At 47.6% G+C, this 23,442-nt stretch overlaps 1 protein-coding gene across 2 annotated transcripts in view; it reads left to right on the top strand.

The window, feature by feature from the left end:
- Sctr (secretin receptor) overlaps nucleotides 1-23,442 on the top strand; it is a 70,438-nt gene that overhangs the window by 25,717 nt on the left and 21,279 nt on the right. The window contains exons 3-7 of one of the 2 annotated variants that reach the window (XM_013020739.1): nucleotides 6,712-6,819; nucleotides 12,062-12,165; nucleotides 16,440-16,537; nucleotides 17,609-17,741; nucleotides 18,898-19,051. In XM_013020739.1, the coding sequence (XP_012876193.1) occupies nucleotides 6,712-6,819; nucleotides 12,062-12,165; nucleotides 16,440-16,537; nucleotides 17,609-17,741; nucleotides 18,898-19,051 (597 nt within the window). Of the gene's footprint in view, nucleotides 1-6,711; nucleotides 6,820-12,061; nucleotides 12,166-16,439; nucleotides 16,538-17,605; nucleotides 17,742-18,897; nucleotides 19,052-23,442 lie in introns of both variants that reach the window. The other variant, XM_013020740.1, reaches the window with a different exon arrangement.

The raw sequence follows: 23,442 nt of genomic DNA, 5'->3' as shown, positions 1-23,442 counted from the left end.
TCTGGGCCTGGGCGCTGTCCCTCAGCTCTTCAGCTCAAGGCTTGCGCTCTACCACTTGAGCCACAGCGCCACTTCCGGCTTTTTTCTTTTTGCTTATGTTGTGCTGAGGAACCGAACCCAGGGCCTCATGCATGCAAGGCAAGCGCTCTACCACTGAGCCTGTCTGTGTGTATTGGAGGCAGGAGAGGCTGAAGCTGTGCAGAGAGAGCGGGTGGGGAGGGAAAGGGAGAGGCTCCAGCACTGGCACTCCTAGCCAAAAGAAGCCAGATTTGGGGGTGGGAGGGTGGGGAACATTGCAGAAGCCATTGGAACAGAGACTCTCCTTGCCTTTGAGCCTTCCTTTCCCTCTATTGGCTCAAAGTCTCTATGTCCTCTCACATGCTTAGGGGCACAGTTGAGAGTGTATGATTTGCCTAGGTCTCTTGCTCCACAGAGGCTGTGTCCACCATGCGAGGAAGTAAGACATCTTCAAAGCTGGTGTAGGGTGCAGCTGCCTTCTTCCTCCCGGAACTCTGATGATAGGCTGTTCTGAGAGAGAAGGCCTAGATGGCTGAGCTTCTGGAGCAATGGTGAAAAACTTCAGGTCACACCAAGAAGAGAGGGGTGGCTATTTTAAGATCTGGTTGTTTGCCAACCACTAGTGGCTCACACCTGTCAATCTCAGCTATTCAGGAGGCTGAGACCTGGAGGATCACAGTTAGAAGCAGAAAAGTCTGTGAGACTCTGTCTTCAATTCACTAGCAAAAATGCAGCTCAAGTGGTAGGGGACCAACCTTGAGTGAAAAGGCCAAGAAAGAATTCAAGGCTCTGAATTCAAGTCTATACAAAAAAAACAGGGTTAGAGGCATGGCTCAGGTGGTAGGGCGCCTGTAGAATGGAAAACAACTTCCATTTCCAGTTCTTTCTCAAATCAAATAGAAAAAAAATCTGATTGTTGAAAGTATCTCACTGGGCTGGGAATGTGACTTAGTGGTAGAGTGCTTGCTTAGCATACATGAAGCCCTGGGCTCAATTCCTCAGTACCACATAAACAGAAAAAGCTGGAAGTGGCGCTGTGGCTCAAGTGGTAGAGTGCTATCTTTAAGCAAAAGCTCAGAGATAGTGCCCAAGCTCTGAGTTCAAGCCCCAGGACTGGCAAAAAAAATCCTTGGGCTTGGAATGTGGCTCAGCGGTAGAGTGCTTGCCTCACATGCATGAGGCCCTGAGTTCGATCCCTCAGCATCACATAAACAGAAAAAGCTGGAAGTGGTGCTGTAGCTCAAATAGTAGAGCACTAGCCTTGAACTTAAGAGCTGAGGGACAGCTCCTGGTCCAGAGTTCAATCCCCATGACCAACAAAAAAAGAAAGATAGAAAGGAAGGAAGGAAGGAAGGAAGGAAGGTAGGTAGGAAGGAAGGAAAGAAAGAAGGAAGGAAGGGAAAGAGAGAAAGAAAGCATGCATCTCTCTACTATTCTATTTCGTTCTAAATGAAAGCAGACACCACCACTCAGTTGATGGCTTGCAGTTTCTCAATTCTGCCCTTTCCTTCTATGCCTTTGGTCTTTGCACTTATGAATCTCTCTGCCAAAACACCATTCCCTCTCTTCTCCAGTTTGCCAATAACTGGCCATTTTAGACACCTCCAGAAACCATGCCCTGCATGCCTATCACTCCTCTGGTCTAGCTGACCTCTGATTCCTGTAGGACCCTCTGTTCCTCCTGGCATCTCTGCACTGCCCTGTGAACATGAGTTTGCCTGACTGTCCCTACCAGACTGCAGATAGACGTGGGGCTGCTTCTCTCTTCTTTTCCAGTGCTTGACAGTGAGCCTGTACAGGCCAAGCACTGAGTGTTTGTTGACTGACTTACTGAATTAATAAAGTGCAGAAACTCAACGGAGAGCAGGAAGAAAGCAAGGAGAAAGCAAGAGATCTGGTGTCCAGGGAAGAGTGAGAGTTAAGCATGGCTTTGGAGGCAGCCAAGGCTCTACCGGTGAATGTCCCCAGCTGCTCCCAGGCAGGCAGAGATGAAGCCCCGGTTCTCCTTGGACCACCCACAAGAGCATTGAGCCAGCTCTATGCATCGGGACTCAGCCTCTGACTTGATCCTGCTGGCTGGGGTCTCCTACAAACTTCAGGTGCCCTCCAGACTTCCACGATGCAAGGAGTAGACTCAATTCCTGCAACTCTTACAGGGGCTTTTCCTTTTGTGTGTGTGTGGGGGGGTGTCAGGAAATGCAGGCAGAGCAGTTGGGGAGATCTTCATCAGGACCATGTCCTGAGTCTTACACATGACCTTGGAGGAGTTGAAACAGAGGTTCTGGGATCAAGTTCAGCCCTGTGCTCCTCACCCAGGCCTGGCACCCCAGCGGGTCCCCTGGGAGCTCAGCCAAAGGGTCCTCTATTGGCCCTGATCCATGGAGGGGTGGGGGGCTCACCCCCAGGGAGCCAGGGTTAATGGCTAAACTGCTTGTCTTCCCTGGGGAGGAGGTTAATGTTGGAAAGCCAGACAAGTTGCAGGAAGTGCCATTCACAGATAAAAAATTAACTCTTCAGCTATTCTGGGCTCACTGGCCAAGGCCATTCCAGGTTTTTGTGGGAACATTTCAGGGTCACCCTAATAGCTGCATGGCTTGCTCAAGGGGATATTTATTACTCTGTTTATAGAAGCTACTACCCTCCTCACAGCCGGCTGACAGAAGGGCTCTGGCTCTCCCCTAGGGAAAGACTGTTCTAGAAGAAGGGTGGTGGCAGTCTTGCAGACTGAACCCTGGGCTTGTGTGCTATGCTATCACTTAGGTACTATGTGATTTCCAGCAAGACTCTGGTCCTGCCTGAGGCTCGGTGCCCTCACCTTCAAGTGAGAGCACACCAGCCCTGTTTCTTCTTGGCTCTGCCCAATCTAAGCCTGAGTAGCAGGAAACAGGCCTAAGTGATTTTGAACTTTGTTCATTGGGTAAAATTCATACAACCTTAAATCAACCACTTAAAAATGTACAATCTTGGGCTGGGAGTTTGGCTTAGTGGTAGAGTGTTTGCCTAGCATGTATGAAGCCCTGGATTCTATTCCTCAGTACCACATAAACAGAAAAAGTCTTAAGGGGCTCTGTGGCTCAATTAGTAGAGCACTAGCCTTGAGCAAAAGAAGCTAAGGGACAGCGCCCAGGCCCAGAGTTCAAGCCCCAAGACCAAAAAAAAAGTACAAACCCAGCCAGGTGCCAGTGGCTCATGCCTGTAAGCCTAGCTCCTCAGGAGGCTGAGATATGAAGATTGAAATTCAAAGCCAACCCAGGCAGACAAATCATGAGACTCTTAACTGCAGTTAACCAGTAAAATGCCAGAAGTGGAGGTGTGGCTCAAGTGACAGAGTGTCAGCCTTGAGCTAAAAAGCTAAGCCAGTATGTAAAGCCTTGAGTTCAAGAGCCAGTACCACAGGCACACGTGCGTGTGCACGTGAGCACACACACACACACGTTCATAAGCACAATCAATCCCATGGTAGTTGTACACCCACAATGCTATGCAAACATTCCCTCTCTCTACTTCCAAAACATTCTCATCATCCCTCAATAAAGCTCCAAGTCCACTAAGGATCTGCTCCCCTTCCTTTCCTCTCCCAGCTCCTGGCAAATTGCTAATTGCAAATTGGAGTTCCAATTCTGGGCATCAAAATACAATGTATAACCCTTCCTCTCTGCCTGTTTCCCTCTTTGAGAGCAAGGGTCTCTAGCGTCATCCACGGTGTGTGGGCATCAGCACTTCACACATGCTGGCTCCTGCTGGATCTCACAGCTCCTGATACTCTGGTGCTGCCATGCCTCTCTCTTCCCTTACCTGGGACCCTCAACTGCCCACGGCTCTCCTCTGCCCAACCCCTCCTAGCCCAACAGACCTTGACTCATTCTGTAGAAGTAAACTTAATTTATATAACATTTCAGGCAGCTTTTATTTCTTTTTCAAAATATACTTTTATTGTTATTATTAACATGTTCAGAGGGGTTACCATTTCATAAGTCAGGTAAAGATCATGTACATTTCTTTTTGGACAATGTCATCCCTTCCTTCTCTTTCTCCCAGTTTCCCCCTCCAATCCCTGTGCACAAGTTGCATAGTTCATTTTCCTCATTAGTGTCTACTGAGTACCATGCTTGCAAAGTTTTTAGTGTTTAAAATAATTGTACCATTGCTGGGCACTGGAGGCTTACGCCTGTAATCCTAGCTACTCAGGAGGCTGAGATCTGAGGATTGTGGTTCAAAGCCATCCTGGGCAGGAAAGTCCATGACTCTTATCGCCAAGTAACCACCAGAAAACCAGAAGTGGTGCTGTGGCTCAAGTGGTAGAGCACTTGCCTTGAGCTGAAGAACTGAGGGACAGCACCCAGGCCCAGAGTTCAAGACCAAAAAACAAAACAACCACCACCAACAAAAATAAGCCATAACAAAAAATAATTGTACCATCAACACTATTACCCTCCCCATTTTCTAGATGAGCCACTAAGTCTCTGAGAGGCCTAAGATTGCCCATAGCACACCAGGACTCAGCCCAGATCTTCAGCTTTAAAATCTTGACCATTTTATAGTTCATAATCCAGTCTAAGAAAACTCATTACCACTGAGTTGGGAATGACTGAGTGACTGATAACCTTGACCTTCCCAAGAAGAATTTTCCATTAGAGAGGAGAGAGAGAGAGAGAGAGAGAGAGAGAGAGAGAGAGACAGACAGACAGACAGAGAGACAGAGACAGAGACAGACAGACAGAGACAGAGGACACAGAGACAGAGACAGAGAGACACAGAGAGACAGAGACAGAAAGATGCCTGGGGTGTGGGAGATTGAGGTGCACATGGGGACTTTCCTGAGAGGGTGACAGGTCATCTAGTCACCGGGAAGGGAGGACTTAGCTTCCAGTCCCTGGTGCTCAGGAGCTGGGTAGGAGATGCACAGCCTGCTGGGAGGACACAGCTGCTTCAACCCCGGGCTAGGAAGATCCTTCCTTCCTTGTATTCCAGCTTCCACTCAGCACCTGACTTTTCTCCCAGTCTTGTTTGAATATCTTCAGTGATGGAGAGCTCACTCCTCCCCAGCCTGTGCATTCTGGAGTGGCTTATGCTCCCTGCTTTAGAGGTCAATGGCCCCAGGCTCCAGCTGTGCCTGCAGCATGGGTTTAAATGCCTTTGAAGCCCTAGAGGACTTGAGTGAGCTCAGTCCCTGCCCAACCACCACTGCTGTGTGCAGTGCAGCAGTCACAAGGGAGAGCAGTTGTCTTCTGGACTAAGTCTACACATCAGATCAATGGAGAAGCCAAGGACAGCATCCCAGGCATACCCATGGCTGGCTGGGGCTGGCGGATGAGGATGGAGGGAGGTAAAAGGAGGTATAATGAAGCTGCAGACAGGCTGCTGTGCAGAGTCTGTCCTGAACCACTACGGGGTCTTGAAGAAGAGAAGGATAGGTGGAGAGGGTGGAGAGGTACCTGGGAGATAGCTGTGTGGGTCCCCAGGCGGAGGAAAGAGTGACTTACAAGAGGACATGTCACTGTTGGGGCAAGGGCAGGAAGAGCTGCAGGCTCCCTGCTGGTCTCACCCTCAGCAGGTAACGGGAGCAGCATGGAGAAGCACCTGTCATCTCCATGGCCCAGTCCAGCCTGGCCCCATCATGGCAGTCGGTCCCACTGCTCCAGAAACAGCCTCAAGAATACTGTGAGGGCATCTGAACTTGAGAAATGGAGGGTCCCGAGGGTGAACATGGGGTGAATTCCCAGCTGGCAGAAGACTGTGTGCCAGGCATGGGCTAGGCTAGGGGGCGATGTGGAAATAGCCAAGATGCCACCCTGATCATCCAGGTCACCCTTCCTCCTTCCTTAAACCTGCCTGTAGAGCCCTCTTTCTGTCCCCCAAAGCTGGAGATAAGAAGTTGAGGGTGCGGTGTGTTTGCCTTAGGACAGATGCTCTGCTGGAGACTTTAAAAATAGAAAGGAAACAAATGGAAAGGGGTTTATTGGCTGCTGGGCATTTTTCATTTTTTATGACTTTTATTCTGAGTCTATTCTCTTGGGCCACTGTGGGCTCTTTCAAGGAGAGCACTGTGAGCTGCTGTGGTGACTGATCTAATGGGCCGGGCAGTGTGGTGCGGCACCAGTGGCAGCCAAACCATGCAGGAACTGGTGAGAAACACCCATTCTCAGTCTCCACCTCTGGTCTGAGCCCCCAAAGAGAATCTGAAGTTCAAGATGAATGGGACAAGTCTTCTCATCATTTTAGAATTACTGAAAAGCTTCACATGATATTGGCTGGGGCCCACCCAGACCAATTCCCTGGGACTCCCTGCACGTAGGCCTGTTTGTGCACATGTTGGGGGTGCCCTGAGTCCTTGATCCAGGGTGCACCATGATTGGAACAGCCAGGAGTGAGTCCCAGTACTATAAGTTATTTAACATAACTTGAGGCCTTTGTGAGCCTCCATGAGAGACTGTGTGTCTCCATCTCTACCATTTAATGTCACAGTCCCAGGCCCAGAAGAGAAAAACAATAAGTGCATTCATTAGACAACATTGGCTCTTGAGCTCAAGTTCTGCAAACAAACAAAAAGTTTACATTTGAGAAGTCAGTCCTCAGTTGGACTTAGGAATTATCTGATGAGACCTGGGGAAGAAGAGGGTGGGACACGGTGGGGGAGGGGCTGCCCGCGGCTCGTGCATCATCTCAGTCTCGTGCTGTGGTTCTTCCCTACAGGCTGTGAGGGGCTGTGGGACAACATGAGCTGCTGGCCCTCGTCTGCACCAGGACAGATTGTGGAAGTGGAGTGCCCCAGGTTCTTCCAGATGCTCACCGGCAGAAACGGTACCCAGGCCCAGGGCCTGAAGAGAGTCCCCCCGGGAGGTCCCTGGATGCTGGCTCAGCCCAGAGGCAGGAGACCAGGATGTAGGGACACACAGGGGGTGAAATAATTGGGGTGAGACTTGCTTGGGCATGTGGGAGGCTCAGTTCTCAGGGTCCACAGGAAGGGGGTAGGAGGTAATGTCCTGGAGAAGGTGTTAAAAACAAAAACAAAAATCAACTAGCCCTGCCAGGAGCTGGCAACTCAGGAAGCTGAGATCTTAGGATCACTGTTTGAAGCCAGCCCAGGTAGGAAAGTCTATAAGACTCATCTCCAATTAACCTCCCCCAAACCAGAAGTGGAGGTATTATAGCTCAAGTGGTAGAGCTGCCTTCAGTGCAGAATCTAAGGATAACATCCAGGTCTGGAGTTCAAACCCCAGTACTGGCACACACACACACACACACACCACACACACACACACACACACACACACATCAGGGCTGTAATTGTTTCTCCCTGCTCCCTCCAATGTGTCTGCCCTCTCAGCCTTGCTCTAAACACCCCTCCTCCATTTCTGGAGGGTACCAAGCAGCTCACCTTCAGAAGGCTCACTTCCTCCAGGCCCTCCTGATATAACCTGTGATCTTTTGAGAATCCTGACCTCATGGCGACTCCTTATCTGAAGTCAGCTGCAGTTGGTGAGGATTTTCTTAATTTACTAATTTGGTTAAAGGCTGACCACATGCCAGGGATCTTCACATGAGCTCATTCAAGTCATCACAATATCCCTTCATGTCACATACCTTTTCTCCTCTCCTACTAGCCCTCCAACTCTGTAGAGTAATAAAAATAGGAGCTGGGAAGGTGGCTTAGTGGTAGAGTGCTTGCCTCACATGCATGAAGCCCTAGGTTCAATTCCTCAGTACCACAAAAGCAGAAAAAGCCAGAAGTGGCACTGTAGCTCAAGTGGTAGAGCACTAGCTTTGAGCACAGAGAGGCTCAGGGACAATGCCCAGGCCCTGAGTTCAAGCCCCAGGACTGGCAAACAAAAACAAAAGCAATAAATATAGCCAGGTGTGGTAGTGCACACCTATAATCGCAACACTCATGAGGCTGAGGCAGGAACATGATGAGACCTGGTCTACCCAATATCAAATACAAACAAAGTTAGTAGTAAAAATTGACACTAAGAGAGGTTTACCCAACACTCACAGAAATAGATGGAGAAACTAAGAATCAAGTTTGATTTCTACTTTCAGATATGGTGCTCTGTCTTTGAGGTCATGGTCCAAGTATATCTCTAGCCCTATAGTCAGGGTGAGCCTGACAGAAGGTAAGGAAGGTTCAATAGCCCCGGCCCTCAATGGGGTCCTTGGGAAAGCTTGCTTTGGCCTGGCCCTGATGCTTTCTCCATCACCCAAGCAGGGCAGGAACAGTCAACCCAATGAGGCACTCAAACAAGAACAAATCAAAGAACGGGTGATTTGACCCCAGGGCCCATCAGTCTTCCAAAGCCAGGCAAGTAAGGGTGACCATGGAGACTATGTTAATCAACTTTCTATTACTGTGGCAAAAGTATCAACCCAAAGAGGAAAGGTTTATTTTGATTCACAGTTTTGGATGTTTCAGTTTGTAGTTGGTTGGCTCTGTTGCTCTTTTCTCTGTGGAAGGAACGCAGCACATGATGGCCTGGAGTTCCTGGTGGAACAAAGCTGCTTTCTTCTTCAACCCCTCCTATCCTCTGCAGACCGTCCAGGAGGAGCTAGCACATGTGGCCCCAGGCTGACCTGTGTGCCAGCCTGTCATGTCTCTCTCCACTTCTTAACTTCTTCCGGCATCACTAACTAGAAGCCCATTTTTTCCCCTATTAAGACCCTCATCCTTGAAATGATTAAAACCCATTGAACCCTTTGAGTGTCTTGAGGATGGACATCTGGGCTCCCTATGCCTTGTTCTGCAGCAGTTTCATCTTCTTACCACATGGTGTCGCTACAGGATTGCATATCTACACTGAGCCATGCTTCCTGTACTGTCCTCCTGGCACTGACTGAACCCTAATCCTCAGATCTCAGCATCCTGAGTAGCTAGGATTATAGGTATGAGTCACTGGCACCTGGCATGGAACTTTCGTTTTGAGCAAAAAGAAATAAATTCTAGAAGTGATTCATAAATAAATGATTTCCCAGGCACCCCACCCTCACCCCCACCCCCACTCCCACTCCCACTCCCATATGGGTTGGGCCAGATCGACGTCCCTGTGACTGGAGAAACTGCCAGCTGCATTCTGCCCTGGATAGTTCTCACGCCAGGCCTAGAAAATTCCCCTAGGAGACATTCCTTTGATTCTTAAAAGGATACTTGGTCTTCTAGAATTCCTTATTTTAAAAGAACACATTTCTGGGCAGGGTTGGTTACCCTGGACCTTTTTTCTCTCTGGCTTAGTAGCAATGGGTCATTTAGCTTTCAGGACCAGGAGATCTGAGAACCAGATGAAAGTCTTGGATAGTTCCTTCCTAATTTGTGTGTCTATGCATACACAAACACATTTGGTGTGTTTCAGAGCTCCCTGGGGGCAGGCACTGACGGGGGGGGGGGGGGGGTAGGTCTCTGTATAAGGACCTCTTACCTATTAGGAATGAAATCCCAGGGGAACTGGGGGGGGGTCGACAAGACCCCTGAAACCCCCTACCTCAGGCAGTCCTGCAATGTGGCTCCCTTAGTTGGGGCTCTGTCCTAATAGCCGCTCTGGGTACAAGCCTGGGTCACATGCAGATCGCTTGGGGATAGTGCTGGGTCTATGAAGAGAAGCCTCAGACTGACAGACAGATAGGCTGTGCCTGGCTGAGCCCACACAGAGCTGTCCTCTGGGCATGCGCTGTCTGATAACTTCTGGTTCCTCCCTTGAATTTCAAGACTCCATGACTTGCCCATTTCCTCCCCCTTTTGGAAAGGCCAAGGGGAATATGTGCCCTGGTCTAATACTGTGACACTCTGTGCTGGCACCACCTGGACGTGTCCTGTGCCGGTGTCCTGTTCCCTCTCCCCTGGAGGGTACTTCCTATTACGGTACTGAAACACATGCATGTGAGGTCATTTAGCCAAGAGCTAGCTCTGGATTTCAAATTCTGATCTGGCTGCTTCTAAGCCTGTACTCCAGGCACCCCCAAGCCTTCAGAGGCTGGGCATCTCCAGAGTCCAAAGGACAGTATCCCAGGACTAGAAACCACCTCTAAGACCACACCAAAGGGCCAGGTAGAAGGACCAAAGCAATGGGATACATGCTAGCTTGACACTGAGGTCCAAAACTAGTTTTCTGGTCTGTACAGCAGGCATCCCTCCCCTCACTGAGACACTATGGGGGCTGGATCAGAACCTGAACATAAAGTGCTGAGCTCAATGGTTGGTTCTAGAACAGCCATCTAGCTGGGCCTCTCCAGCTCAGTGGAACCCATGTATCCTTGAACTCTGAGTGGCAGGCAGCCTAGCTCCATGGGGCCATGGGAGAGGAGCAAACCAGGTCCAGCTAAGGCTGTCAGGGACCCTCAGGCAGGATTTCCATCCACAGGGACTCAATGATTGTGCCCTCACCCTGTGATGGTTGGCATACTGGCCAGCGCTGGGGAGCCAGATCCTGGCTTTCGTTGGCAGCTCGGAGCACAGAACACAACAAGCCATTCAGGCCTGCAAGCCTTCCTTCCTGCCTGGCAGCTTCCTTTCCATGTTTTTGGCTCTGGCTTTAAAAGCTCCATTAAGGGCTGGAGACTGAGCTCAGCAGTAGAGGCCCTGAATGAGATCCCCAGTAATGTGCTCATGGGCATGTGTTCACACATGTGCATATGTACAAGTGTGCACATACACAGATAGTTGCAATGGGCTTATCTTCCCTCTTCTCTACCAGAAGCTCAGCAGGGGTACCACTCATTGGCTTTCTGTCCAGCAATTCCAAGGAGGTGGGGGGGGCCTCTGGGCTAGGCCTGGGGGCAGGATACCCACTTCCCATGGGGTAAGAAGGGTCAGCCGCAGCCCCAAGCTGGGACTGGAGGCCAGAATTGCAGCTGTCTCCACAGAGGGCTTGTTGTCGTGGCTAAAGGACTAATAATTCCATCCATCTGTGAAAGGCAGCTGTCTCGGAGGGTCCATCTTGGTGGCCCTCACTCTGATGGCTTCTAAAAGGCCAGGTGAGCAGGGTGTGAGTTTGGGGATAAAAGAAAACTTCCTTGGAGCCGGGCTATAACCACAGAGCCTGACCAGCGCTCATTGTATGAGTGGCCACATCCTAACCAACCACCCCGATGTTCCAGGTGTTAGAAATGCATGGTTCTCTGGCGTCAGAAATGAATGTACATACAAGAGATATAGAAGATTTCAATCAAGGCAATTCATTTATTTTCACACAAAAGGGTGCGGTGGCATTACTCTACCTACAGTTAGGCAGGCAATTGCTAGGCTTTTCTCCCAATCCAAATTCTCTTTCCTTCTTGTCAAAGAGTTAGGCTCACAGGCTAAGTGTAATACATTGCCAAGGTTAGAAAGGGGGCCATTCTTTAATTCCTGTCAAAGGTTTACTTTTCTTTTCTTTTTTCACTTAGCAATTACAGTTTATTATTTTTAACTTCTTTTTGTTTTTTGGGTTTTTTTTTGCTGGTCATGGACCTGAACTCTGGGCCTGGGCGCTGTCCCTCAGCTCTTCAGTTCAAGGCTAGCACTCTACCGTTTGAGCCACAGCGCCACTTCCGGCTTTTTCTGTTTATGTGGTGCTGAGGAATCGAACGCAGGGCCTCATGCATGCAAGGCAAGCGCTCTACCACTGAGCCACCTTCCCAGCCCTATTTTTAACTTCTTTAACACAAGATTGGTCTCCCCAACATGGATAGCTGGTAACAAGCAGTACAGGTAACAACTGGAGTAAATAAATAATTCCAGGAGTGATCATCAGTCCACAATACCAAATACATTTTAGTTTGACAGAAAAGAATGCTTTTTCTCACACAGTTCTCTCCTGTTACATGGTGGCAAGACCTGGGGTCAAGAGAATAAGAAAGGACATTAGTATACCACCTCTGAGGGAGAGTAAGGGCCCTGGAGTCTGAATTCCAGAGTTCTAATCCTCCTTCCCCAGTTCCTACTGAGGAGTCTTAGGCAAGTTATGTAGGTACTGTATGCCTCACTTTCCCCATCCACCAAATGGGTGAGGTGTTTGCATGTTACCATGGATTTTAAGCCCGATGTCAGTGTTCATGTGCAGGACCTTGACACCCACAGGGTCCCTGTTCCGAAACTGCACCCAAGATGGCTGGTCAGAAACCTTCCCCAGGCCTGACCTAGCCTGTGGGGTCAACGTGAATGATTCCTCCAATGATAAACGGGTAAGCTGATTCTGGGCTTGGGGGGGGGGCAGGTAGGTGGGGCCTGGGGAGGTCTTAAGGAGAATGGGAAGCCAGGATCAGAGCTAAGGATCTGGAGGGCTGCCCTCAGCCCTGCACCTGCCCTGGCCACCTGGAGTTCAATGATCTGCTTCATGGCCTGGGTCTATCAACTAGGAAGTGAAAGAGGACCCCAGGCCTTATGAGCAGGGTCAAATAACACTGCAAGACTTTAGGGATTTACTCACGACACTGGAAGAAGTGCTCAGAGCCAGGCTGCTGAATCAGCGTTGGGGAGGGGGAGGGAGGATTTGGGGAGGTGGGGAGGAAAGGGATGGTAAGAGGAAAACAAAGGAGGGGGTAACAATGCTTGATAGGAAATGTACCCATTACCTTACTCATGTAACTGTAACCCCTCTTTATCTTTAAAATAAAATATATATATTAAAAAATAAAAGAATTTTGCCCAGTGCCAGTGGCTCATGCCTGTAATCCTAGCTACTCGGGAGGTTGAGATCTGAGAATCATGGTTCAAAGCCAGCCCAAGCAGGAAAGTCTGTGAGATTCTTATCTCCAAGTAACTACCAGAAAACCAGAAGTGGTGCTGTGGCTCAAGTGAGCTGAAGAGCTGAGAGACAGCACCCAGGCCTAGAGTTCAAGCCCCAGCACTGACAAGAAAAAAAGAAATCCAGACTTGATCTCAGTAGGGCTGGGGAGGACCTAATTGCTCTGTGCCGCAGCACATATGTGTATATTTGTGTGTGTGTGTGTGTGTGTGTGTGTGTGTGTGTGTGTATGTCTGTGTCCTGGAGTTTGAACTCAGGGCTTGAGAGTTGTCCCTGAGATTTTTTTGCTCAAGGCTAGCACTCTACCACCTGAACCACAGGTCTACTTTTGGCTTTTTGCTGGTTAATTAGAGATAAGAGTCTCATAAACTTTCCTTTCCAGGGCTGGCTTAGTGATCCTCAGATCTCAGCCTCCTGCACAGCTAGGATTATAGGCATGAGCCATTGGTGCCCAAATGTGCCTCTGTTTCTTGATCTTGGAAATGAGGGTTATAGTGTTGTCCACACAGGCTGGTCAAGAAACCTGAGGGAGTTGATTTATGGATATGCAGAAATGTATTCCTGGCTATAGAGATTTCTCAATAAATGTGTGCCCACAAAACCTCCGGCTCTAACAAGCAGTGACAGAGCTGGGTGCGGGACAGGTCTAGTCCAAAAGAGGAAACTCTCTCTGATCTCAAGGTGAGTGGATCTTTTTCAGGATGTCCAGATGCTCCCCGGTCCCTGTCAAGGTCCAGCCCAAGTATGTCCCTTCCCAGGACAGCCCAGTCTCTCAGAGCTCACATACACTCTGTATCCTTCCTCCCACAAGGGCCTCCTGTCCCAATACCACTTTCCCTCCTCTCTTTTCCTCACAGAATTGTATACACCTTTCAGCATTTCACTGTGGTCCAGCCTTCACTTCCCCTCCCCAAGAAAGGGTCTCTTATACTGGGAGCTGGCCCCTGACTATGACCTGTCATGTCATGTTCAAATGTCCAGTGTCTGCTATGTGGCTCCATCCCTCTCCTAAGTGTGAGCTCCTCAAAGGAATTTGTCTACTTAAACATTTACTGAGCACCTATTATAGGCCAGGTCTGAATCTAGGTGTAGGGTTCCTGCAGTGACAAATCAGAAGGAATGTTAATTATTTCCAGGCCCTCCAGTGCCCAGCACGATGTCAGGCAGCCCCAAAGTGCCTGATCAATGTTTGCTGTTGTGCCCAAGGCCCTAGGTTCAATCCTCAGCACCCTCTACCCCTCCCAAAAGCATTTGTTGTTCGGAATGTCTGTAGCCGGTCAGCTGCTTGATGGAGGATGACATTAGATATCAAAATAAGCCTGAAAGTTCTTGAACATAATTGAACAAAAGCTCATATGTTCATGGAGAAGATCCATTTTGCAGATGAGGAAATTGAGGATTGGAGGAGGGAAGGAACATGCATATAAAGTAGTAGACATGGGGCTTCAACCAAGGTTAGCCTCTGAAAGAACCAGTTTTCTGTTCTCATCTTCTGCTGCCTTCCCATTAAGAAGGGCATTTCCTAGGAGGTGCACTTTTTCTATTCAACGTCCTTAGTTACGCTTACTACACTATAGCCTTTTGGCCAACTCCATCCTGTTTTTTTGTAAATAAAGTTTTACCAGAACACAGCCAAGCTCATTTGTACCCTGCCACTGCTTTTGGATGACAAGGACAGAGTAGTTGCGAAACAGACTGCATGGCACCCAAAGCCTAAAACGTTTACTGTCTGCCCCTTACAGGAAACTCTTGCTGCCAACTGATTTGAGACAGGGGGTGGTACAGCTAAGGTTTTGTAATAGAGACAGGCAGGGGGGCTCTTGGGTCCCAAGTCCTCGGTGAGGAGGGATGAAAAGGGGGGTGCAATGAACAGCTGAAGATGTCAAGAGCTGAAGGGCCAAGGGTCACACAAGGACTCCTGGGAGCAGGACTCTTCTTGGATCAGACCCTACAGACAGAAGGCAGTCTGGAGAGTTGTGCTGAGGTCATCTGGTGGCAGTGACCACAGCCACACCTGCCTGGGTACACCTTGTATCTCCACCCCAGTCCCCTCAGACTCCTACAGGCTGCGGTAAGCACCCCCAGGATGAAACTGGTGCTGTCCTCTGTGGAGCTCATCCTGGATATGGCAAGATTAGCAGATGACATGTTGGCCCCCAGCTTTCGGAAACCTCACACGTCTTTGGTGTCTGAAATTCTAGGGACCATTTATCTACGGAATCTAGGAATCTAATCTAATTAGTCTAGGAATCTAATTAACCTAAGGCAAGTCACTTCCCTTAGGGTCTAATCCCTTCCTCCCGGAGAAGTGGCTCCTGCCTTCTTGGAAAGGAGTCAGGCCAGTGTCCTATAGCAGCCATCACGGAGAAGGTCACCTCTTGCCGCCAAAGAAATTTTGGTTTCTCTGTGTCAACATCTACTTATTTTCATATAACTTCTCCCCACTGAGGCTCCTACACAAAATCTTGTCCTTTTGTCTCCATGTCAGTCATACCAATGTTTTTCTTCCCTAAGTTGTTTTCCCCTCCGGGTACAACATACCTGAACTTTTCATGCCTTGCTCAGATGACACAATCACTGTCCTCCAGAAGTGTCTGGCTTATTAATGTGTCTCTTAAAATAACACACCCAGACTGGTCACAACACTCTCAACATTCCAGCATGGCCAGCTGCTCACAGCACTCCATCAGTGTAACTGAGAGCAGGCCAGAGTTTAGCAGCTACCTCAGATCTCAGACTTCATACCAGCAGGGTGGATGGTGGCGTTCAGCACCCGATTAGAAGAGATCTGAATGTCAGGCTTTGCCTAGATAGCTTGATATCTTATTGATTCTTCCAGCAAACCTAGTAGGGTAGATTCATTTTCCCCATTTTGCAGAGGGAAGGTGAAGGCCCCCACGTCTTCTTCCTGGTCAGTGAACATGCCTAGAGCTTTTCAGCTACGAGGCTCTGGGAGTCTTCTTGAAGAACATTGACAGATTGGAGCCCAATGTGATGAGAGGACTGTGGAAGGAGACTAAAGGCATAGAAAATGAATCCAAAGATGAGTTGGAAAACTATAGGCTTCTATATAATCTTGGTAACAAATCCAGCTCATTGTAAGTGGCTCCAGAAAACATAAAATTATCACCAGATACAGTATAGAAGGTAGCTGGTTTTAACTTCACACCAGAAAAATCTAATACTTTGTGCTGTTGTACACCAAATGACCTTTCTCAAGAGGTAGAGAGTCTCGGGGCTGGGGAGTTGGCTCAGTGGTAGAGCGCTTGCCTTGCATGCCTGAGGCCATGGGTTCTATTCCTCAGCACCACATAAGCAAAAAGAAAAAAGCCGGAAGTGGCGCTGTGGCTCAAGTGGTAGAGCGCTAGCCTTGAGCAGAAGAGCTGAGGGACAGCACCCAGGCCCAGAGTTCAGGCCCCACGACCGGACCAAAACAAAACAAAACAAAACAAAAGAGGTAGAGAGTCTCTAGAGATATGCATAAGCAAAGACTTGAATTCAGAAAGTGAGTTAGGGACTTGCGCATAGGATGGAGAAACTAAGTGGGCATTGGATGATCCCTAAGAGCTTTACCAAAGCCAAGGGGTTATGATGTGTTGAGTGTGTGAACAGAATACAGGGCTGGCGGGCTCATACTGCCTGAATGGGTTCACTGAGGCATAGAAGAGCCAGCCATGGCCAGGTGGGGCTGACCTGTGTCTTCCTCTGCAGCACGAGTATCTGCTGAAGTTGAAGGTCATGTACACAGTGGGCTACAGTTCCTCCCTGGTGATGCTCCTGGCCGCCCTCAGCATCCTGTGTGCTTTCCGGTGAGAATATGCTGGTAGCTCTCCATCTCCACAACCCTCCCTGGGCACTGGCTTTAGGTCTCATCTTAATTGTTCAGGAGAGAAAGAGGAAGGTCTGGGTGAGTTGCTTTGTCATCTCTCCATGTAAAGCTTATCTGTGGTGCAACAGGGAAGTTCCTGTGGCAGCATTCATTCCCATATTTGTTCCTTTGTTCATTCAACAGTTACTAAACATTCCCGAGGCCCCAGTGCACCCAGTTGCTTTACATGCATTATTTCTATATACTAGGTATTATTGTATGATAATGAAAATATATAATAGGTATCACCTCCAGTTTACAGGTAGACTAGTCAGAGTCTCAATTGCAAGAGACAGCATTCCACTATGAAACAGCTTTAGAAAACAAAGATGCTCTGACTTGTGTATTTGACACAGTTGGGATGCCTGCTTTAGGCATGGCTAGATGCTCATTGGGTCTGGCACTCTCTTTTATTCTGCTCTGCATTGGCACCATTTTCGGCCTGCCTCTCTGCAGGAATGGAAGAGATATCAACCACCACCAGCCTGCAGGAGCACATTTTAACAGCTCAGCAAAACAGAGCAAAAATCCTCTGTCTCCGAGTCTAGATCCACCTTAGACCACATGCCCAATTCTGAGCCAATCCTTATGACCAGGGATGGAGCAGTCTGATTGGTCAAGTCAGTCGTGAGAGCAAGGAGGGTGGAGTCGATCCTTATCTGGAACTAGAAGGATTCTTCATGAAAAGTCATGTTCCTAGTGCCAGAAGAAGGGGAACAAGTAACATCGGGTCTTACACATATAGGAAACTTTCTGGGGCTGGAGATTAGGACTGTAGGTTAGGACAGAATATATGTTGTCCCTACAACCCTTGCCAGTTATTTCCAAACCATAGTAGTCCACAGAATGCTCTGGGCCCCTAGAACGCTTGTGGACCCCTGGGGCCCTGGTGAGCAGTGCCTGCAGCGAGGCCTCCTTTGCGCTAGTGCACTAACTGCGCGTGCGTGGTCCTGGCTGCGCGTCAGCCTCTCCCACTGTGGGTGGCATGGCAGCCCCGCATTCTCCCCAGCAGGAGGCTGCACTGCACCCGCAACTACATCCACATGCACCTGTTCGTGTCCTTCATCCTGAGGGCCCTGTCCAACTTCATCAAGGATGCTGTGCTCTTCTCCTCGGATGACGTCACCTATTGTGATCCCCACCTGGTAACACGCCTGGGTGTCCTGGGGTACTGTCGGGCCTGCCTTCCCTTCCCCAGCCCAACTCTGGAGAGCGTGTAACATAGTTGCCCTTCCCCCAGGTTCCTGCTGGGGATGGGGAAAGGGGCCAAGGCTGGAAGTTCTGGGAGATTCCGCTCAGAACACAAAGCCAGAGTCATGTGTTTGTTGGGAAGTGGCGGGGCTGTCTTTAACTCCAGCGTCCAGGAATGAATTAGCCACTCTAGCAGTAGAGCTGAAATGAGACTTCTCTTTCACAGACTCCTGTCAGCTCCTAGCTGTAGACAGATGAGCAAGGCTGGAGAAGATTGAGGTTGATTTTTGTTTTTTTTAAGTGAGATGACCAAGTTTGAAAAAGATTGGGATTGACTTAAACAAACAAGAGCTTGTGCCAGTATGACTGTATATACAGATTTGTGCAATTTGCTAAATTCAAATGCCCAGGTGACCCCTAGCCCACTATATTAACTCTGTGTCACCTGGGGATCTCTTTTGCTGCAAATAACAGAGAGTAATTCATCATTTCCACAGATAAGGATAGTTGCTCATATAAGCAGCCCCCAGATGGGAATCTAGAAGTAAACAGTGAGGTATTGTAGAGGACATAGCCTTCCCCTCTTTCTTCTCTTCCATAAATGTAATATAGTCCTTTGACTGCAGATTTTACATCACATGATTGCAAATATGGCTGCTCCAGCTCTAGGTTCCTTTCATGTACTGGGCAAGAAGGTAGGTCAAAGGAAAAATATTGGCTATGTCATGTGATCACACATAACCACAAAGGAAGCTGAGAAATTGAGGAGTTTGTTTTTTAGATTGGTATAGCCAAAGTGCTTGTCACTTCCTACCACTCTCACATTTGTTTGTAGTGTTCCTGGTTCAGGGAGGAGGTGGGGAAGCAGAGTGCACATGCACCCATGTGCCTGTGTGGTGTTTCTGAGTGAGACTGAGAAGTGCTTCTAATAGGATCTATGTCTCTCCAGGATGGAATAAGAGACACAGGTTGGATGTCAGGAGACTTATCTTCTGGCCCCTCCTCGTATTACCAGAGGTCTCTGTGGTCTGCCTCCTGTTGCATCTGATTGCTTCCTTTGGGGCTCACCGTCATCACTGAGTCTGGGCTTACCTGCCTCTTTCTGTCTAGGTGGGCTGTAAACTGGTCATGATCTTCTTCCAGTACTGCATCATGGCCAACTATGCCTGGTTGCTGGTGGAAGGCCTCTACCTTCACACACTCCTGGCCATCTCCTTCTTCTCAGAAAAGAAGTGCCTGCAAGGATTTGTCACCCTTGGATGGGGTATGTTTCTCCATGGTGTAATACTCTTAGATGTATAGGACAGAGCATCCAGTTGAGGGTCAGAAGGATTTGGTTTCTAGTTCCAGCTCCACAAGTTGCCTGATGTTGAACCCTTCAGGCCTCAATTTTCTTATCTGCCAAATGGTTAGGAATAGCTAAAATTTAGGTGCAATTTCTGACATCTAAAGCCTTTTATAATTTGGTTCTAAACCATCACTGAATGTTTTATCTTCCAGATAATCCATGTATGTGTCCTCTTTCTGGTTTCCTATCTGGAGCAAGATATTCTCAACTGCTGGGGTAGAAATTCTGGCTCAGATACGCTTTAAAGATAAGGGAAATTGGCTGGGATCTGGTGGCTCATGCCTGTAATCCTAGATACTCCAGAAGCTGAGATCTGAGGTTTATGGTTCCAAGACAACTCAGATGGACAAGAGACTCAATCTCCAATTAAACAGCAAAAAACTCCTAAGTAGAGCTGTGGCTCAAGTGATAGAGTGACAGCCTTGAGCAAAAAAGTTACAGGAGAGCTGAAGATCCTGAGTTCATGCTGTGAAAAGTACTGTACCAAAGAGTAAAAAAATAAGATAAAGTACTAATTGGCCCAGTAACTGACAAATCTAGAGATCACTCACTTTCTCCAAGAGGAATCTTCTATCAGCTTAACAATGTTTCTTTCTGTCTGTACTTTGCTTTTTGTAACATCAGCTTTATCCTGGGGTTGGGGCTCCCATTTGTCTGCCAGCAACAGCCACCAGAATACAGTTTTCTTGGTGCCGAGACCCAATAAGAAAAACAAGATGCCTGAGATTTGATCTCCAGCACTGGGGGAAAGGAGAAACAAACAAGGTAGCATTCCCTGCAACTTGAGGCTCCCTCTGATTGGACCACTTAAATCACATACACATCCTTGAACCAATCACAGAAACCTGACAGAAGGCTGATTTGTGCAAGTCACTCAAACCACATGGCTTCCCAAAGGCCATCAGGAACTAGTTTTCTATGAAAGAGAGGAAACCAGTGTAAGACAGCTCCTTTCTGGTCAAGGAAAATATCAACAACTCTCATTTATTGAACTTACTATGTGCCAGGCACTGAATTTAGCACTGTATAGATTACAAGCCCCTCAGAGATCACAACTCATGCTATACACAGGCCTCAAACCAAGACCTATTGATAACCAAAGCCCTTTAACTCCTACTCTACTATCAACAAATATCCATATATCTGCCTGAGAGAAAGTTAGCTGATATGCAATTAGGGGTAGAAAATAGCAACTGGGAAAGCAGCTAATATGGCAGGAAACAATGATACAAAAAGCTTTGTTCCCATCAGGCCATGCAGGTTCCAATACTTTGACACATGCACTTTACAGAAGGAAAGGTGGAAGAAGATAAGCTTGTGCTCCAAGGGATTGGGGGATCCAATCAGAAGGGAACGCCCAGGCTCAGGCAGCCAGGAGGGATGTCCAATCAGAAAAGACTCCAGCGTGCATGGATACTGGTTAATCAATCAAACTGAAAATGCACTCCCTCAAGAGGAAGGGGAAGGAAGGTCATATATATGGCAGGCCCAGGCAAAAAGATTGTCTATACCTACCTATGGGTTTCCCCACTCTTTGGAAGGACTGTTTTGTTACTTCCTTTTTCCTTCTTTCCTTATGAGTGTGTGTGTGTGTGTGTGTGTGTGTGTGTGTAGGTTCTATGGCTTAAACTCAGGGCTTGGGTGCTGTCCCTGAACTTTCTCATTCAAGGCTAGCATTCCACCACTTGAGACACAACTCTACTTCTGCCTTTTTGGTGGTTAATTATAGATAAGAGTCTCATAGACACTCCTGCCTGGGCTACATTAGAACCATATGCTTTCAGATCTCGGCTGTCTGAGTAGGTAGGAGTACAGGTATGAATGAGCCACCTGCTCCCATTTCTCCTTTCACTCTTAAATGAATGTCCTCAGTTTCCTTTAAACACTTTCTTGCCTTCTTAATTCTTTAATTCGAAGAGAAAACAAACTCCACCCTAAATAGTATTGCACATCATGCATGCATCAATTAACATCCGTCCATCCATCCTCTATCCATCTACCTTATTTGTGTACACACCAGTCTGATCAACCACTATCTATATGTCCACTCCCTTCCAACCATTTATCCATCCATGCATCCACTTATAACCATGTCCATCCATTCATCTATCCATCCATCTCCACTGTTCATTTGATAAGCATACATTTAAGCTCTTGGCAGAAAGTTCCTGTGAGTGACTCAAAGGCTTACAGAGAAATAGTCATGGGCCCCAGTCATTAGCTTCATTTGGTTTTTCCAGGTGCCTTTAATTGTCAAGTTCCATGCTAGGAATGCCTTCCACTGACTCTTCTGCTTTTCTAAATCCTTATATCCTAGGGTCTTGTCTTCCATCAGATGAGCAGAGAGCCACCTTAGCTGGCAGAACAGACTACAGTATCCTGCTTCTGAACCTTGTCCGTTTGACTAGTACATAACCTCAGCCCACAGGGCCTTGTGGAGCTTAGTGGTCATCTGCAATCACTAGCAGTCCCAGAGTTCTAGGATTTGCATTATACAACTGATACTATCAGAACATTGCCCAATTTGGAGCATCACTTACTAAGCTCAAAGCCCACATCAATCAGAATTCTCCTCATCCCTCTCTATAACTCCTATGTTCTTTACTTCTGTTTTGTATTTAGAGAATACTTTATTAGTTTCTGTAATCAAACCCACGTAGATAAGATCTTAATTTAATACAGTGCATTTACCCCTGTACAAATGGAAAAAAAATAAGTTTAATGTTTCTAGACCAATATGGCTATTACTTTCTGTACAATGCCAGCTCAACATGGTAAACCGGGATACTTTTTCCAAAGTTGACAGCACAGCTATACTTGCTTACTTCTTGACTCCTTCTTTGGTTTACTTCTTTGTTGGAGCACATCCTCCAGGTCATGTCTGACACAGAGGACCCTGGAAGGAACATTTTTTCACATTGCATATCTGAAAATATCTTTATTCCACTTTTACCTCTAAGTTGTCATTTACTGGTGCATAGAACATCAGGTTGAAAAACATTTTCCCTCAGAATTTTGAAGGCCTTGTGCTTTGGCATCTGAAGTTGTGGGAAATGCATGCAATTCTTGAACCTTTTACTAACTTTTTACATATCAGATGCCAGAGCTGAGGGTGTGACTTACTGACAAAGCATTTATCTAGCATATGCAAAGCCAGAGTCCAACTCCTAGCACCAAAAACTAGTTAATTAATTAAAAACATGGAATCTTCTCTGTTTTGAAATGTCACAGGGATGTGGGCCAATCGAGATCTTTTTTTTTCCATGGTGGCCCATTCATCTGCAAATTCAAATCCTCCTTTCTTAGAAGCATTCCTGTGTTATCTGCAGGATCATTTGTTTCCCTTCAGTTATTATTCTTTCCTATCCAAAACTTCTTTTTGTCAGAAGGTGCACATCCTGGAATAAACCCCTAGTGTTCTAATTTCCTATTTTACATTCCACTGTTTTCTATTTGTTTGTTTTACTTTCTGGGAGATTCCTAGTCTTTATTTTTTCAACTCACTGACTGAATTTTTGATTTGGTCATCTATAGTCCATGCCTTCTTTCTTACTCTCTGACTGCTCCTGGTTCACAGCTTCCTGTCTGTATCATATAAACGCAATCATGTCTGTCTCTTTGATGATATTCCCTAGAGTTGTTTTGTTCAAGTTCCCTCTGTTCCCCACTTGGTTTCCTCTTAGTTCCTCTTCTCTGGTTGTTTTGTGCCTAGTCTTTTATGTAATCAGATGTCAGTGACCTTAGCTGTTTGTCCATATTTAAGAATGAGTCTTTTCAGAGCCAATCAAAAGTTCTGGGGAGAGGGCCCTGTCACAAGGGAGCTGGCCTGGAAATGGCCAGTGGATTAGAGGAGGAGGGTGTCCCAATATTGCTAACTCTAGGCCCTTTGTCTGTCTGGGGCTGTTTTGTACCTCTGAATAGAATCTTCCAATCTCCTGCCTGGAGTTCGGGAGTAAGAGTCTGTAGTAGAGATAGACTCAGCCATTAGAGGTATGGAAACTGAGTGGCCTGGGGCAAGAGCTCTAACTATCCGACATGCAGCCGAATATCCATTAGATACAGAATGTGAGCCTCATATCTAATTTAAAAGGCCTCGTGTGCACCTCTAGTTCTAGCTCCTTGGGTCAGAAGCAGGAGGATCACTTGAACCCAGAATTTGAGACCAGCCTGGCAATATAGTGAGTTCTCATGTCTTAATAAAAATAATAACATAGGGCTGGGAAAGTGGCTCAGTGGTAGAGCGCTTGCCTTGCATGCCTGAGGCCCTGGGTTCGATTCCTCAGCACCACATAAGCAAAAAGAAAAAA

This window comes from Dipodomys ordii, unplaced genomic scaffold (assembly GCF_000151885.1).
Source record: "Dipodomys ordii isolate 6190 unplaced genomic scaffold, Dord_2.0 Scaffold52, whole genome shotgun sequence".
NCBI lineage: Eukaryota > Metazoa > Chordata > Mammalia > Rodentia > Heteromyidae > Dipodomys > Dipodomys ordii.
The sequence above is the reverse complement of the archived record's forward strand: the minus strand, read 5'-3'. Positions and strand labels throughout refer to the sequence as shown.